Genomic DNA, 16,854 nt, shown 5'->3' with positions numbered 1-16,854 from the left:
CACCCATAGTCGGCCTTCTTCACAGCAGCAGCACCCAACCTCCATGGAGGATGTTTCTCGTGCCCCTGGCTACACTTAAAGGGGGTCTACTTTGCGGTGCTTTACCGTCCGCCCATCGGCACCCATAGTCAGCCTTCTTCACAGCAGCAGCACCCAACAACCTCCATGGAGGATGTTTCTCGTGCCCCTGGCTACACTTAAAGGGGGTCTACTTTGCAGTGCTTTACCGTCCGCCCATCGGCACCCATAGTCGGCCTTCTTCACAGCAGCAGCACCCAACAACCTCCATGGAGGATGTTTCTCGTGCCCCTGGCTACACTTAAAGGGGGTCTACTTTGCGGTGCTTTACCGTCCGCCCATCAGCACCCATAGTCGGCCCTCTTCACAGCACCACCTGCCCTGCTGGAGGTTTACACTTTAACTTTTTTTACCCTCTTCTACCTTACAAATCATCCCACACTTGAGCACTCCTCACTTGGACTAAACACCTCCATGCTACCACCAGAACCAGAATATCGTGCCCCTGGGGATCTTAAAGGAAAAAAAACCATAGTGGGCTTTAAAAACAGAACACTTAGTAATTTTAACAAACTTTATTTACAGTAATATTGACAGTAATAAATACATTCACACAGGATATAACGTATTTACAAGGGGACTGATTACAACAACACACTGCATATTTACAAGTTGATCACTGGCAACAGTGGGTGAAGTTGGGGCAGAGTATGGCACCCTCTCTTCACCCATGTCTGAGGGGCTGTGTTCGGCCAGTGACTGGTCGCTCTTCGGGACATGTCTTGGTAGGGAGTCTTGGTAGGGAGCCGGGCTGTGCTCCTCTCCAGAGCTGTCACTGTCGATGTCAATACCCGCAAAAGTGTCTTCATTTCCCGCTGCTGCTGCTGTCGATGCCGCCGCCGCTGCTTGCAGTGACTCTGTGAAGAGCAACCGAATGTCCGCAGCCTCCTTCAAAGAAGGATTATTCGCGTAAAATGTGTCCGCAGTTGCAGTGTTGTGACACATGAAATCACTCACTCTTTGGCGGTTGCCTTTGTCTTGAAATCTCTTCGCATTATCGGCGTGGACTGTGCGGAGGTCGGTGAAGTTAATGGGACCGTGGAGCCCTACATCAGCCCATGCCATCCTCAGGGAGTAGGCAAGCTTCCTGAACGGGTTCTTCCCCTCTGTGTATAGAAAGTAACGGCTCTGGGTGCAGGTCAGCGTACCCTTAATTTCCAGCCACCTCTTCATCCATCCAAATTCTTCTACGGTGAGGTACAGCTGCGCTTCCCCGAACGCGTTGGCCGTCTTGTGGTTGCTTACCTGTTATGACAGAGTTAGAGAGTGTCAATACAATGTCAATCATGCATATAACTGCCGGAATAAATGCATTGATTAATAGCACTCACATGAACCAGGTAGCCGAAGGCAGTGCCAGTTGTATCCGCCTTTCGGACCTCGGCGTTGGTCATGTTGGAGTAGACCCCCGGACGGTGGCCGTAAATGCAGCTCCAATGAAGAGTCATATACCCATAGAGCAGGGTACGGGTTGCGGTAGTCGGATTGCAGGCCATCACATCCAGGAGCTGAGGGATGCGAGTGGTGGTCGAAGTCAAGCATGTCATTAGGTCGTTGTGGCTCGGCAGACCTTCCATCTTGTCACGCTTCACTTGCATCTGGTGGATAAGTACTTTTCTCTTCAGGGACTTCAGGATGGCAACTACTTCCCGTTTGATTAAAATCATGTCGGTTTGGCTGAGCCTGCTCCCCTTGCACGGTGTGTCGGCCATGTACTTGAGAAAGTGTGATATATTCTTGATGTAGAAGTCGGAGGTCGTGACCTGAAGGCTTGACTTCATCAGGCTCCGGGACCACCCGCGTATCCTCTTGAGATCCCTCAAAAAGAGCCAGTCAGACAGGCGATTGAAACCGTGTGCCATGAAACTGAGGAACGACTTCACTCTGCTTAGTTTGGAGACTGTGTTTTCCTGGAGCCTCACTGGTGGGTCGATACCTGCATAATGCTCCCGGTATCCTTGCAGATAATCCTCTGTGAAATATAAACAGTACTTTAATGACAACACAGGGTGTGTTACAGAAACTGCATGTGTCACATAGCCAACACACTTACCCATAATCCGTGGGAATGTGATGTCCCGCATTATATTTCCCCGGCCCCTGCCCCAGAACCAGGGGGAATTTATGGGAGGGGAGGTTGACGAGGCCTCGGTATGCATGGATGCAGGCTCTGAGGAGCTGGATGAATGGGTGTGAGAGCCAGTGGGGGACTTGCTGCAGGCGGGAATGGGAGACGTGCTGCAGGCGGGAATAGGAGACTTGCTGCAGGAGGGACCTTTCGACTTGGACAGCCTCGTTGGTGTCGACTCTGTTCGGGGTCGTTTCTTCAGAATGACCCGCTCTCGTTCCTCCCCATCGAACGCGGGCATGTCCCCGGCCCGCTGATCCATCCTCTGCCGCTTGTGCTTTATCCTCTGCTGCAACTTGCAGCGCAGGGATTTCACCTCAGCAGCATATATGTCCCGCTGAGCCCTCACTGCGTTTGCCTCCAGCCTCCATTCTTTGCAGTCCGGGTTGTCACATTCATTCACCGGGGACAAGGGTGGAGGTTGTGACAGTATATCGTCATCTGCCACCGTGTCAACAGCCCAAGCGGTAATCATTTCTATGGTGGGGTTTGTAATTCGGAGTTCATAAAGCTCCTTCTTGGCCACTGTCATTTTCATTTGATTTTGAACCACATGTAGTTCCTCCCGGGCCAGCTCAACATGGTCTCTGGCCAAGTGGCGATCCAGCCTTGTGCCACGGTACTCGCATCCCAGAATGGTACAGGGATGGAGCCTAATGTTGGTCCGTCCGTTGGCCAACAACAGCAGAATTTTTCTTTCATCCAAGTTACGCACACCATGGCGCCTCTGAAGGTGCTTGCTCAGGGCACGGTAGGAACTATTACAGATCGGACAACGGACCGCCATCCGACCTGTATTCTTGAGCATTTCGGTACCGGGAAATGTCACCAGAATCGTGGGTAAAAAAGAAGTAAGCGTGAAAAGACTCACGAAAGGTGCACTCAGCTTATCTTCAAATCGGTGTTTGTTTTCATTTGCATCATGGTGCGGTGTCCCATGTAGGCACTCGTTAGGCGGGCAGAGATCCCTGTAATCTCCCCTCACGTTCATCCAGAGTCTGGTTCTCCCAAAGGATACCCGACAGTTTCGGGTACGACAACGTGGGGATAACAGTATCCTCCGGGGAGGCATTGAACCCCTCTCACCTGCCCCCAGAGGAGGCAGGGGAGTCAGGTACCCAGAGGGCGCACGGTGGACGGCCAGGGCGAGGCTGCCACACCGCGCTGGAGTCAGGGTCCCGGTGAGGCGCAGGATGGAGCACCCGGCAGTAGCCTCCAGCAGACCCCCGCGCGGTTCCCTCGTCCCTCGGAAGAGGTGGAGAGGCGGAGGGGTGTGTGTTTTCATCTGCTGGCGGGTTGCCGGGATAACAGTATCCTCCGGGGAGGCATTGAACCCCTCCCACCTGCCCCCAGAGGAGGCAGGGGAGTCAGGTACCCAGAGGGCGCACGGTGGACGGCCAGGGCGAGGCCGCCACACCGCGCTGGAGTCAGGGTCCCGGTGAGGCGCAGGACGGAGCACCCGGCAGTAGCCTCCAGCAGACCCCCGCGAGGTTCCCTCGTCCCTCGGAAGAGGTGGAGAGGCGGAGGGGTGTGTGTTTTCATCTGCTGGCGGGTTGCCGGGATAACAGTATCCTCCGGGGAGGCATTGAACCCCTCTCACCTGCCCCCAGAGGAGGCAGGGGAGTCAGGTACCCAGAGGACGCACGGTGGACGGCCAGGGCGAGGCCGCCACACCGCGCTGGAGTCAGGGTCCCGGTGAGGCGCAGGACGGAGCACCCGGCAGTAGCCTCCAGCAGACCCCCGCGCGGTTCCCTCGTCCCTCGGAAGAGGTGGAGAGGCGGAGGGGTGTGTGTTTTCATCTGCTGGCGGGTTGCCGGGATAACAGTATCCTCCGGGGAGGCATTGAACCCCTCTCACCTGCCCCCAGAGGAGGCAGGGGAGTCAGGTACCCAGAGGGCGCACGGTGGACGGCCAGGGCGAGGCCGCCACACCGCGCTGGAGTCAGGGTCCCAGTGAGGCGCAGGACGGAGCACCCGGCAGTAGCCTCCAGCAGACCCCCGCGCGGTTCCCTCGTCCCTCGGAAGAGGTGGAGAGGCGGAGGGGTGTGTGTTTTCATCTGCTGGCGGGTTGCCGGGATAACAGTATCCTCCGGGGAGGCATTGAACCCCTCTCACCTGCCCCCAGAGGAGGCAGGGGAGTCAGGTACCCAGAGGGCGCACGGTGGACGGCCAGGGCGAGGCCGCCACACCGCGCTGGAGTCAGGGTCCCGGTGAGGCGCAGGACGGAGCACCCGGCAGTAGCCTCCAGCAGACCCCCGCGCGGTTCCCTCGTCCCTCGGAAGAGGTGGAGAGGCGGAGGGGTGTGTGTTTTCATCTGCTGGCGGGTTGCCGGGGAGAACGCCCTTAACGTTTTGTGAGAACCATGAGTGGGGGTCATACAGGCAACCATGTTAGCCGCAAAATAGTGTCTCGTTATTCTGTGAAAACTGCCCTTGAATTCCTCCAGAGACCAGTTTCACAACTTAAAGTTGTGTGAGAACCATGATTGGGGGTCCTCCAGACAACCATTTTAGCCGAAAATAGTGTCTCGTTATTCCGTGACAACTCCCATTGCATTTCTCCAGAGTCAGAAAAAGTACAACTCAACTTTTGGAAGAACCAGAGAAAAGGGTGAAAATGGATATATTGTATCCGAAAATAGTGTTCCAAAAGGCGGGTAGAGTCCCCTGACAACTCCCCATACCTTTCTCCAGGGTGGGAAAAAGTACAAGTCAACTTTTGGAAGAACCAGAGAAAAGGGTGAAAATGGATAAATTGTATCCGAAAATAGTGTTCCAAAAGGCGGGTAGAGTCCCCTGACAACTCCCCCTACCTTTCTCCAGAGTCGGAAAAAGTCTAAGTTAACTTTTTGGAAGAACCATAAAAAGGGGTGAAAATGGATAAAATGTATCCCAAAATAGTGCCTCTTGAGGCGGGTAGAGTCCCCTGACAACTCCCCTTGCATTCCTCCAGAGACCAGTTTGAAAACTTAAAGTTTTGTGAGAACCATGATTGGGGGTCCTCCAGGCAACAATTTCATCCGATCCAAAGTGCTCATGAGGCGGATACATTCCTCCATGATTTCCCCATCATGTGAAAATAGCTCGTTTTTTTCTAAGTGCTCTCAAAAACCGGGTTTCCGATTTCGTGCAGATGGTAGCTTGGAAAAGATGAATGAATTTTTTGGACGGAGGAGGGGAGGTCTCGTTTCCCCTCTCCGTTGTAAATTGCAACGGGGGAGTGCAACAGTCTCCGGGGCTTCGAAGCGCCGAAGACTTGACCCCCTCCCCCGTTGGCACTTTTTTAAAAACTTCATTTTTGATTATTTTAACATATAATTGACCGTTTTCTTTACTTTTTTTTGCTTTCCACGGGTGGAGGCGCATGGCAGGCCGCATATGAGCTTCCAAATTCGGCCTGGAACGTCCGGGAATTATGGGTTAAGCTCCATATACTGACGACTCCCATTAAAAGTGATTGAAATGTACAGGAATCTGTCCATTTCAATCACATTCGACGACCCCATTAAAAATGCATGAAATGTACAGGAATCTGTCCATTTCAATCACATTTGACGACGCATGCAGGGTGACCCTGGCTACACTTAAAGGGGGTCTACTTTGCGGTGCTTTACCGTCCGCCCATCGGCACCCATAGTCGGCCTTCTTCACAGCAGCAGCACCCAACCTCCAGTGGAGGATTTTTCTCGTGCCCCTGGCAACACTTAAAGGGGGTCTACTTTGCGGTGCTTTACCGTCCGCCCATCGGCACCCATAGTCGGCCTTCTTCACAGCAGCAGCACCCAACCTCCAGTGGAGGATTTTTCTCATGCCCCTGGCAACACTTAAAGGGGGTCTACTTTGCGGTGCTTTACCGTCCGCCCATCGGCACCCATAGTCGGCCTTCTTCACAGCAGCAGCACCCAACCTCCAGTGGAGGATTTTTCTCGTGCCCCTGGCAACACTTAAAGGGGGTCTACTTTGCGGTGCTTTACCGTCCGCCCATCGGCACCCATAGTCGGACTTATTCACAGCAGCAGCACCCAACCTCCAGTGGAGGATTTTTCTCGTGCCCCTGGCAACACTGGTAAACACTGGTAACATCTGTCTAGCCGCTGACAGGAACTTGACATCGGAAGTTGACATCGCATTTCCATTGAGCGGACACCCGTACATGTGAAGGGCAAGTCCCACGGTACCTCCGTTCATAAGGCTGACATTTGCCTTACTTTGGGGCTGTTTTTCTGCAAAGGGACCAGGACGACTGATCCGTGGAAAGGAAAGAATGAATGGGGCCATGTATCGTGAGACAACCTCCTTCCATCAGCAAGGTCATTGAAGATGAAACGTTGCTGGGTCTTTCAGCATGACAATGATCCCAAACACACCGCCCGGGCAACGAAGGAGTGGCATTTCAAGGTCCTGGAGTGGCCTAGCCAGTCTCCAGATCACAACCCCATAGAAAATCTTTGGAGGGAGGAGATCTGCATGGAGGAACGGGCCAAAATACCAGCAACAGTGTGTGAAAACCTTGTGAAGACTTACAGAAAACGTTTGACCTCTGTCATTACCAACAAAGTGTATATAACAAAGTATTGAGATGAACTTTTGTTATTGACCAAATACTTATTTTCCACCATAATTTGCAAATAAATTCTTTAAAAATCAGACAATGTGATTCTCTGGATTTTTTTTTTTCTCATTTTGTCTCTCATAGTTGAAGTGTACCTAGGATGAAAATTACAGGCCTCTTATCTTTTTAAGTGGGAGAACTTGCACAATTGGTGGCTGACTAAATACTTTTTCGCCCCACTGTATGTGGCACAATTAATGTAGGCGCGGCACAGTTTTGCCGCTGAGAGGCTCCACTAGCACCTAAAACAAAACATAATAATACACAGTGATAAAAAGTGTTAAAATGGTTAATTGCATCAAAACTCATACGAGCTTGACTTAATTTGGTTGTACTTTGTTCTTAATTGTACTTCTTAAAATGCTCTTAAATTCACTGCACAGTATTTTATCCTGACAGTCAAACATGTAACTGAAATTGAATACTCACCTGTTTTTCTTTTACATATATTGAACTACATTCTCAACACAGGTTTGAACAAGAGAGGCTGATTTGTGCATGAGATACTGAGAGTATAGATTGGTGTTGTTTAGTGATCAGGATGGATGTTTTTGGGAGGGGGGGCCAGAGAGCAGAGGTCTGGCTGTTTTGGTGTCTTTGTTCCTCCATCTGAGCTCCAGGAGCTGCAGAAAGCCAGCACTGACACCCCGGCCCCCGGAGCCCCGAGGTAATACTGCAGCAGATGTGTCGCCTCTGTGCTGCCTGCAAGCCATGCATGCACCCCCCACCCCGCCTCATTCTCCATCCTTGACATTCTCCTCCTGCCCGCCCACTTCTCCCTCTCCTCCGAATGCTGTGCCATCAGAACTCATAATACACTAATGTGTTTAAACATCAATACATCAAAACTCTGTGACGAAAGCAGAAACTATGATTCTACAAGTGGAGAAGAGTCCACTGAGGTAGTGTTATTTCATTCTCCCATTAAAAAAAAAGAAAAAAAGACTGAGCTGTTCGCCCCTCAGCGACAGAGATGACCATTGCTCTTTAGCTTCCCTCTTCTCTTGAACTCCAAAATCCATCAATATCTCAGTTTTTTGACCACTTAATTTGTACTGCCCCCTCCCTGCCTCCCTGCCTCTTGTAATTTGCTGCCTCGCTCGTCCTCTCAGTGGCGGCTGCAGGACGCAGATGAAAGTCCCTGGAGTTCAGTGTCCCCTGTCTGTCTCCACTCACTGTCCTCAGTTTCCACTTCCACAACTCCTCTCCCTCAGTCTCTCTCTATCTCTCTCTCTCCAATGGCCTAATGCACCCCCCTCCCTTCAACCCCCGACCTCCGTTCACATCACACGAGTGCTGGAGATGAACAGCCTCCCCAAAGAGTGAGAGCTCGAACAGATGGAATATGAATGGTTCACTCATGTATGAAAAAGGTGTCCAGGTAAAGGAAGTGGTGTAGGGGCACCCTCAATTGCGATTTAAGTATGACTAAATCCCATTGTAACCTCCCCCCCCTCCCCCCAAAATCACACACACTTTCACTGCTACTGAAAAAAGTACATAAGGCTTTAACTAGACAGTGACAAATAATGGTTTGCTTATGTTGCCTTTAAGTGACAGTGACAACATACACTTTCTATTATAAATGTCTTCATTGCTTACATATTGATCATTTTTCATTTCTTTCTGAACTTCTGTAACCAACCAAGCAGGCTGTTAGGTTGCCAGAGGTCAGATCAGAAACATGGTAAGGTTAGGAGAGCTTCATCATGATTACAATAAATAACACTAAGGTTGGGGATGGTTCGACACAGGGAATGAAAGTGTGACGGTTTGACACTTCACAAAAAGTCACACTAGCCCTGAGCCTGTTTTTCAGGTCTCAGGCTCAATAATGACATTCCCAGAACAAATTACCATATCTTCCCTTCTAAAAGGGGACAATTAATAATCTTGTTTCTCAAAGCAATGACAAACCTGTGAGTTGGATGTAGAAATGTCAGAATCAATATCGATTTTTTTAAATTTTAAAGTAAATTCAGATTGAACATAGTAAAACAATTTAAATTATAGTGTCCGTCCAAAAAAAAATACTTATAGTGAAAACAACCCTTGAATGATGGGATAGTAGACTAAAAGCTTTAGGAATCCAAACTATAACATATATTAAGTACCCTGAATCAAGATTGATGCAAAACAAGTGAAATTTGACCTTTTTAGAGAGATTTAGAAAAAAAAAACACTTCTGGGGTCATTTGGGTGCATTTTCCATATCTCTGGCCCCCCTCGATCGATTTTAATGATTGAAACCTCTTTTTAACCGTTAGAGCCAATAGAATCAAGGGGAAGTTCCACATACACACACACGTTACCAAAAAAGGAGTGAGAGTGACGCGTAGCCATAATACCCAAAACAGGAAGCTGTCATACAATCTGGAAGCTATCATTAGCAGCTAATATAAATAAATGAAGAAAATAAAAATGGAATTATGGATTATCAATACTTTTTTGAAAGTGACACAGACACATTGGATTAACCTGTGGATTAACCTTCAGCCGCGTTTTTCTCGTTTTAATGCAATTGAACACGACTTTTGATCAGAATAACAGCAAAAGGTGAGCATATCTCAGTTTTTTGCAACCTGATCTCACCAGAGTGCGTGACTCCACCACGACTCCTTAACACCACAATGCGTGGTGGAGTCACGAACTTTGTTACATTTACGTGTCGGCACCACGCAAACAACCCAATGTAAAGTGAATGAGGCTCCTTTGTCGTGGTGCACACACGCATTTCTACAACGTCCCGCAGTGAGCTTTTATTCTATAAAACATTTTTTTAAATCTACTTTATAGCTTGTAGTAACTCACGGGAGGCTTAATTTATTTTATTTGTATTCATAATATTTTAAATTTTTCGTCAGAATGTAAAAATTACATTAGTTACGAATTTGTGTTCTCAAAAAACAGTGCATTGTGTGTAATGCAACTGTGATTTTTATTAAATTAGTTAGTTTTTAAGGAAGGCCAGAGCTTCAGCTGTGTCAAATAGATTGTTCCCTTTAGTTAACGTTATTTAAAAGATAAAGATCATGTCCCCTGTATTGTATTACGAGTGTCCATTCCCATTGGATAACGGAGAATTTTACACCCGGAAGTAAGTATTCTCCTTACTGTCGATTGATTTTACAGTGATATCTGCACTACTCATCGACTAAAAAACACCAGATTATCCTTGTTAATTACACAACATTGATTGGTTTGAATTGTGTACAATGCTTTTGTATTTTCCCCCTTCAATTCGGAGAAACAAAGATTTTTTCTGAGTTTTTGGACGGCAGAAGACAGTACACTACCCAGAATCCTCAGCTATCGTTTGGGACTACACAATGTGCTTAGCTTGACAAACCCCGTGATCAGTCCTCAAGCTCTGTGATTGGTTGACCTCCAACTGCATTCCATATAAAAAAGGGTTCGTAAAAGAGAAAATCATACTTTATTCAGCAGTGCTTGCTTTACTCTTTGAAAGTCATCACATGAATGCATTGTAATAAATAGTTTGGCTGCATTAAATATTACACATCTGTCGTAGTTCTTTATTTATCTACAGAGATCGGGCTCAGAATAGACCGGAAACTATTCTTTTACCGTTCTGTTTTAATTTAACAATAAAGTTAGTAGTCATATTTTGTTTTGATATTATTGTTTTTATTAACTACTAGACGACTGGGTCATGTTAAGACCATCTTTTCTGTGTTGCTGTGGGGTTTTTCCATCGCTTTTGTGTTACAAATATCAAAACAATAACAAAATGATATTCGTCGTAAACTAAACCGGAAACAGCAGTATATTTTATTTTGTTAACACTGTAAACTTGACAGCCTTTTAACCCAAACCACCTACTGGTTAAAGCACGTTATTGCACGTTTAGAGTAATTGCAATGCAGGAAGATTGTGTTGCTTTTTAACGACTGTTTAAAATGCCTTTTTCTTAATGTTTTTCATTTTTGTAAAGCACTTTTGAATGTGTTATATTTTATGAAAACATTTAAATATTAAGAGTACATACAAAATAGTGGGAAAGTAGAAGGTCAATGATATAAATATAGAATAGAAAATATAAAGAAGATACTCAAATGATATCTAAAATAAAACAGTTTAGTGCCTGATAGGAGGATGTGCTAACTAATAAACATTAAAGAATACTTTAGGTTAAGGTCTTCTTTTAAATTGGAAAAAAGCTTTGGGGGTATCTATCTACAGATAAATATAAAGCCTGACAAAGTCTAAATTGCATGGTTTGTTTTGGAACTTGACAATCAACTTTCCTGCAATGTTAACTATGTTGAAGCACTTATTTTAACTGATATTATACACATTAATTATACTCTTATGTATGTAGATAGTATAAGAAATGTGCAGAATACGACAGTGTAATGGTGGAGGTACACACATATTGATAGATGTCTTGTAATGCACTGTTGAGGAACCTATGACCCAAGTTTTTCATTCATTACATAACTACACTGTTGTGTATATGATATGTCAATAAACCTTAGAACATCTTGAAATCTTGAAAGGGATGTGCAAAATAGCAATTATATACAGTCTTTAATTAACTATTAGAGAATAACGAGTAATGAATATGCTTTAAACGGATCTGCAGATAAATATGTAGTCTTCTCAAGCACCAACTATCAAATATCTCGCCTGATTGTTGGCACTTGACAATCACCTTCACTGAATTTCACTCAGGTGTAACTAAAGTCTGATTTAAGGGTTGTTTATATTTCACATCATTAATCCAAATCTGTAAAGTAAATGTAGTGGAGTAAAAACACCACGTTAACCTTAAAGAAAGCCCTCAGGATTATAAAAGACCCCCATCACCCCAGCCACAAACTGTTCTGTCTGCTGCCGTCTGGCAGGCGGTACCGCAGCATCCGGACTAAAACCACCAGACTCAGGGACAGCTTCATCCCACAGGCCAGAAGACTATTAAACACCTGAACTTAGAAACAACATCCATAACATTCATCTGGCTGCTACTTAGACATTATGTATCTAATATATCATATTACAATCACTTGTAGACTCTTATTGCACTATTTCACTATTTGTTCTGTGTAGGCCTATCTGTTTTATTGCGTAGCACTGTTGGAGGAGCCTGTGACCTAAGGGGGGGAGAGGGTAGGACACGTTCGATTCCTGTTTTGAATAGTGTGCCGTCGAGCCGTCGATGGGTTTCATTCCATTTCAAAGTCCTTTTTGACGCTCTGTGTAAACTTCGCACACTGCCAATCACAGAGGTTGAGGACTGATCACGGGTTTGTCAAGCTAAGCACATGGTGTAGTCCCAAACGATAGCTGAGGATTCTGGGTAGTGTAGTGTCTTCGGCCATCCTAAAACTCCGAAAAAACATTTGTTTCTCCGAATCGAAGGGGGAAAATACAAAAGCATTGCACACAATTCAAACCAATCAATGTTGTGTAATTAACAAGGATAATCTGGTGTTTTTTAGTCGATGAGTAGTGCAGATATCACTGTATAATCAATCCACAGTAAGGAGAATAGGCTACTTACTTCCGGGTGTAAAATTCCCCGTTATCCAATGGGAATGGACGCTCGTAATACAAGACATGATCATTATCTTTTAAATAACGTTAACTAAAGGGAACAATCTATTTGACACAGCTGAAGCTCTGGCCTTCCTTAAAAACTAACTAATTTAATAAAAATCACAGTTGCATTACACACAATGCACTGTTTTTTGAGAACACAAATTCGTAACTAATGTAATTTTTACATTCTGATGAAAAATAAAAATTATTATGAATACAAATAAAATAAAAGAAGCCTCCCGTGAGTTACTACAAGCTATAAAGTATATTTTAAAAACGTTGTATAGAATAAAAGCTCACTGCGGGACGTTGTAGAAATGTGTGTGTGCACCACGACAAAGGAGCCTCATTCACTTTACATTGGGGTTGTTTGCGTGGTGCCGACACGTAAATGTAACAAAGTTCGTGACTCCACCACGCATTGTGGTGTTAAGGAGTCGTGGTGGAGTCACGCATTCTGGTGAGATCAGGTTGGTTTTTTGCTACCTAAAGCTACGTCGTGTGTTGTCTGGTTTTGCTTCCCCTGTCGCGAGTTCTGATCGCTCAGTGATGATACTTATATGTATGGAATCTGTGGAATATCAGCTTGCTAGTAAAGTTCATTTTTGCAGATCCGATAAGTATATTGATCGATTTATAGAGTTCTGTGCTAAGTGTGGTAGCATTTTTTAGCTCAGGGCTCATTTAGACGCTTCTTGTGAGAGTTTTGTTTTGTTGATATAAAATTGGTTCATATCATCACTTAGCTTAGTTTCTTCCCGTTAAGTGAGTATGACACATTCATAGTTTATTAAATGTTAAGAAGCCCTCTAGGGATGGGTATCGTTTTAAATGTATCGATTCCGATTCCGGTTCTTATCGATTCCCCGTTTCGATTCCAAAATTGTAAAAGAAAGAGGTCAAACGTTTAGATACCAAAAATATCTTTATTCTTTTAAGCTTTAACTGACATTTTCATATTGTGCAATACAAATGTATTGTGCAATACAAATGTATTTCACAATAGCTGTGCTTTATTTTAACTGAGCTATGCCTGTCGCAAGCTATTAACAGGCATTATACTGTGCCTTGTCTTTTGGTTTTTTAGTGTAGTGGAGCCTCACTTTAGAGCGTTTACCGTGATCCATCTTTGGTATTATGAAGTGACTGAGCTCGTGAACTGTCTACGGGAGGGCAGGGGGGGGGCCTCGCTGCGCCAACGGCCCGCTGACGACCGGCCGTTCTATGATTCTCCAGGTCCGCCCTGTATTCCACCGGGTCACCGCGGCTGCCGCGGTGCAGACGGACCCGCTGGAATACAGGGTCTACCGCGTTTAGGAACCGTTAAGCAGAACCGTTAAGCAGAACCGAAATTGTGTATTTTATATTTCTTATCGGTTCTCATCTGGAACCGAGTTTCGGTTCCCATCCCTACCTGAGACACAGTTTCGTGAAAAAAAAGCCCGTTAAGCCCTGTAGCCCCCGCCAGCAGGGTCTATGGGGCTTAACAGGTTCACAAAGACAGTCGCACAAAAAAACTGACCATTTAATATTCAGATTAGTGGAGTTATGACGTGTGGGTGGGAGTTCCATGCAAGCAAGTCTGAAGAGGGGTTGACTATCTGATGTGGCTGGGGAGGGCGTTGGAGAGGGGGGGGGGGGGGGGGGTAGGGGAGGGGCTTTGTAGGGGGTGAGTGATATTTTGAAGTCTATTCTAAGTTTGACTGGGAGCCAGTGGAGGTTATGAAGGACCGGAGTGATGTGCTCTCGCTGGCGTGTAAAACCAGATTTACATGTTTCTAGGCCACGTTACATTTCACAGTTTCCTGTCCATGTCCATAGCAATCATTAACTGAGCCACATCCCTCTGTTACACTAACTATAGTATCGGCAAAAATATACCCTGACACCATGTACATCCTAACAGAAAGCGTCTTTGAGCAAGAAAAGTGCTATATAAAACGTATATTTTATTATTATTATAATAAAATGTTAAATCACTTCACTTTAAACTCTCTTTACTTCTGACAAGGTAGAGCTGTAATCAGATTAATGCTAGTAATTTGCCTGAATAATATTCTCTTTGAAAAATATGTAAACTATTGCTGCTGAAATTAAATTAAAGAATGATTTTAGTATCTTCTCTTTTTTAGTTGCACTCATAATTGTGTAGCCTTTTCTGTTGTGATGTCCTCATCAAAGAGGAAAAATATTCAGCCTGTGTGACTTAATGTTAATCTAACGTCTCTCATCTCTTCCCGTTGCATAAACGTTGTCTTAGCTGCAATGAAAAAGTTAGCACCATGCAGCTGTGGTCTGCAGCCTCTCCACAAAGAATCTCCCCAAAACAAATGTCCTCTGAAATATCTGGGTTGTGAGGAAGGCGGAGGCGGGGAGAGGCTGCATCCAGCCGTCTGTCGGCCACACAGGGCCTGTGTTTGAATTTCTGATCAAAAGTTGCAGCACAGACCACCGCTGAATCACGGCCTCGCAAACATCTGCTGTCATATCGCTCTGAATAATTTATTTGTTGATCGTACTGAATGTATGTATCCATCTCCCTTTCTCTCCTGAGCCCATTTGCCACTGTGTGCAAGTATGTGCGCGCTTGTATCCTCAGAAAATAAAATGCTTCAATCAACAACAACAACAAAATGATCTGCTGGTTTGAGGAATTGCTGTTCGACGCAAATAGAGCTGGATGGAGTTTACACACACACACACACACACACACACACACACACACACACACACACACACACACACACACACACACACACACACACACACACACACACACACACACACACACACACACACACACACACACACACACACAGTTAGTCTAGCAGTGGGCGGCCATTGTTCTAATGCTGTTTGCATCCAGGGCGTATCTAAAACACAGGGCCTTTTCCCGGCTCCAGCACGGTCCCTAAGTGGCACATCTCATTAGAATGATTTAGGCAAAATGAAAACGTTATTACAATAATTTCAAAAACACTATCAGTGGTTTCCTGCTCCCAAATGATCATTTAAGTCCTACTTGTAATGGCGATGAGACTGTTAGCGGGGTTATTCATTTCAAACTGTGTTAAGCACAGCACGCGCCACCATTAGGCCCAGGATCGCTATACTTATGCTTACTGAAATGAGATTGCGTGAGGAAATAGAGTTATCAAGCGGCAAAACATCCATCGATCAGCCGCCTCCGCTGCTAATGCACTAAAACTACATCATTAAGACTCCAACTTCAGGATGGAGGAAGTTAGGTGAGATGTTCCTATGACGGTGCACTGTTCCACCTGAACACACACACACACACACACACACACACACACACACACACACACACACACACACACACACACACACACAGATAGCAGCTAATATACACGTTAGTGTGTGTGTGCTAATTGGTTGAAGCCCATTGCCGCTTGCTTCTTGTTATTCAGTGCCCCCCCTTACTTTACTTCCTCCACTGCATGCTATTTACACCACTGCTGTCAACTGAATTTACTAAGGCGTTAACAAACTCCCCCCCCCTCCCAATCTCTCCACCCCTGTACTCCCTCCCACAGGATTCAACAGCCACACTTTCTGATAACAAACGCCCCCGAACTTAATGTGATTGATAGGGCTCAGTTCTTCTTTCACTCCGCACCATTTGTCTTGAGTAGCCAGAGTTGGGCATCAGAGTGTGTGTGTGTGTGTGTGTGTGTGTGTGTGTGTGTGTGTGTGTGTGTGTGTGTGTGTGTGTGTGTGTGTGTGTGTGTGTGTGTGTGTGTTTGTGTGTGTGTGAGAAGATGCAGGGGGGTGGGGAGGGGGGTATCTGTATGTCCCCTGGCATCTATTTGCTTTTAACCGCTAAGTCATTACGACCTAATACATGTAGATTGTGATGGGGAGAGGGGGGGAGTCGAATGGGTGGAGGAGAGATCAGTGGAGTGTTATGGAGGCAAGCAGATGCTTGCCTCTGGAGTTATTACATACAGAGATGATTAGTGTTGGGTGTGGGGGGGGGCTCACTGAACTGATGGAAGGCCTTCAAGCTCGGAGAGACCGAGGAGATAGGTATTTCATTTGGAGTTCATTTGCATATTTTATGAGGAGACTCCAAGCGTGGAGGTCGGGTCTGAGCTTGACGGATGAGAGGAACCAAGAGCGAAGTATGGTGGGGGGTGGAGGGAGATGGAAGCGGCAAACTCCCTCACCACCCCCCGCTGCCAAGTTCCAAAACTCTAACGTGACCTGGAAAGGAACAGAATCAGGACCAGGTTTATTGCCAACACATCCAAGGAATCTGCCTTGGTGTATTCAATGAATGCAAAAACAGTCAAAGAAGGTACATTGTAAGAAAAAGGACCATACAAAAAATAAACGATTATAAAAAACTATTTTGAGAAAACATTTATAACATTAAAATATAGCAGTTTTTACACAAAATATAAATTAAATATAAATATACCTTTAAAAATAAAATAAAGTATTCTATCCTAT

The 16,854-nt window shown here is 45.7% G+C and overlaps 1 protein-coding gene across 1 annotated transcript; it reads right to left on the bottom strand.

Moving 5' to 3' along the window:
- Window positions 1–578: 578 nt before the first annotated feature.
- LOC139436054 (uncharacterized) lies at window positions 579–3,169 on the bottom strand. Its single transcript, XM_071207241.1, has 3 exons — window positions 2,132–3,169; window positions 1,410–2,050; window positions 579–1,323 (listed from the first exon to the last, which is right to left on the bottom strand). Exons 1-3 carry the CDS (start codon window positions 3,012–3,014, stop codon window positions 628–630), a joined length of 2,220 nt encoding a protein of 739 aa, XP_071063342.1. The 5' UTR covers window positions 3,015–3,169; the 3' UTR covers window positions 579–627.
- Between the last annotated feature and the right edge of the window lie 13,685 nt (window positions 3,170–16,854).

Source organism: Pseudochaenichthys georgianus, chromosome 22, assembly GCF_902827115.2.
Source record: "Pseudochaenichthys georgianus chromosome 22, fPseGeo1.2, whole genome shotgun sequence".
In the NCBI taxonomy this organism is placed as follows: Eukaryota; Metazoa; Chordata; class Actinopteri; order Perciformes; family Channichthyidae; genus Pseudochaenichthys; species Pseudochaenichthys georgianus.
Note: the sequence above shows the minus strand (reverse complement) of the source record. Positions and strands in the feature narration are given on the sequence as shown.

What these genes read in the sequence shown, in the direction of transcription:
- LOC139436054 (XM_071207241.1), bottom strand. Translation starts at nt 3,014, where the DNA reads ATGCTCAAGAATACAGGTCGGATGGCGGTCCGTTGTCCGATCTGTAAT. An exon ending in CACATTCCCACGGATTATGG is followed by an intron (nt 2,051 to 2,131) that starts GTAAGTGTGTTG and finishes TATATTTCACAG; the next exon opens with AGGATTATCTGCAAGGATAC. An exon ending in CCTTCGGCTACCTGGTTCAT is followed by an intron (nt 1,324 to 1,409) that starts GTGAGTGCTATT and finishes CTGTCATAACAG; the next exon opens with GTAAGCAACCACAAGACGGC.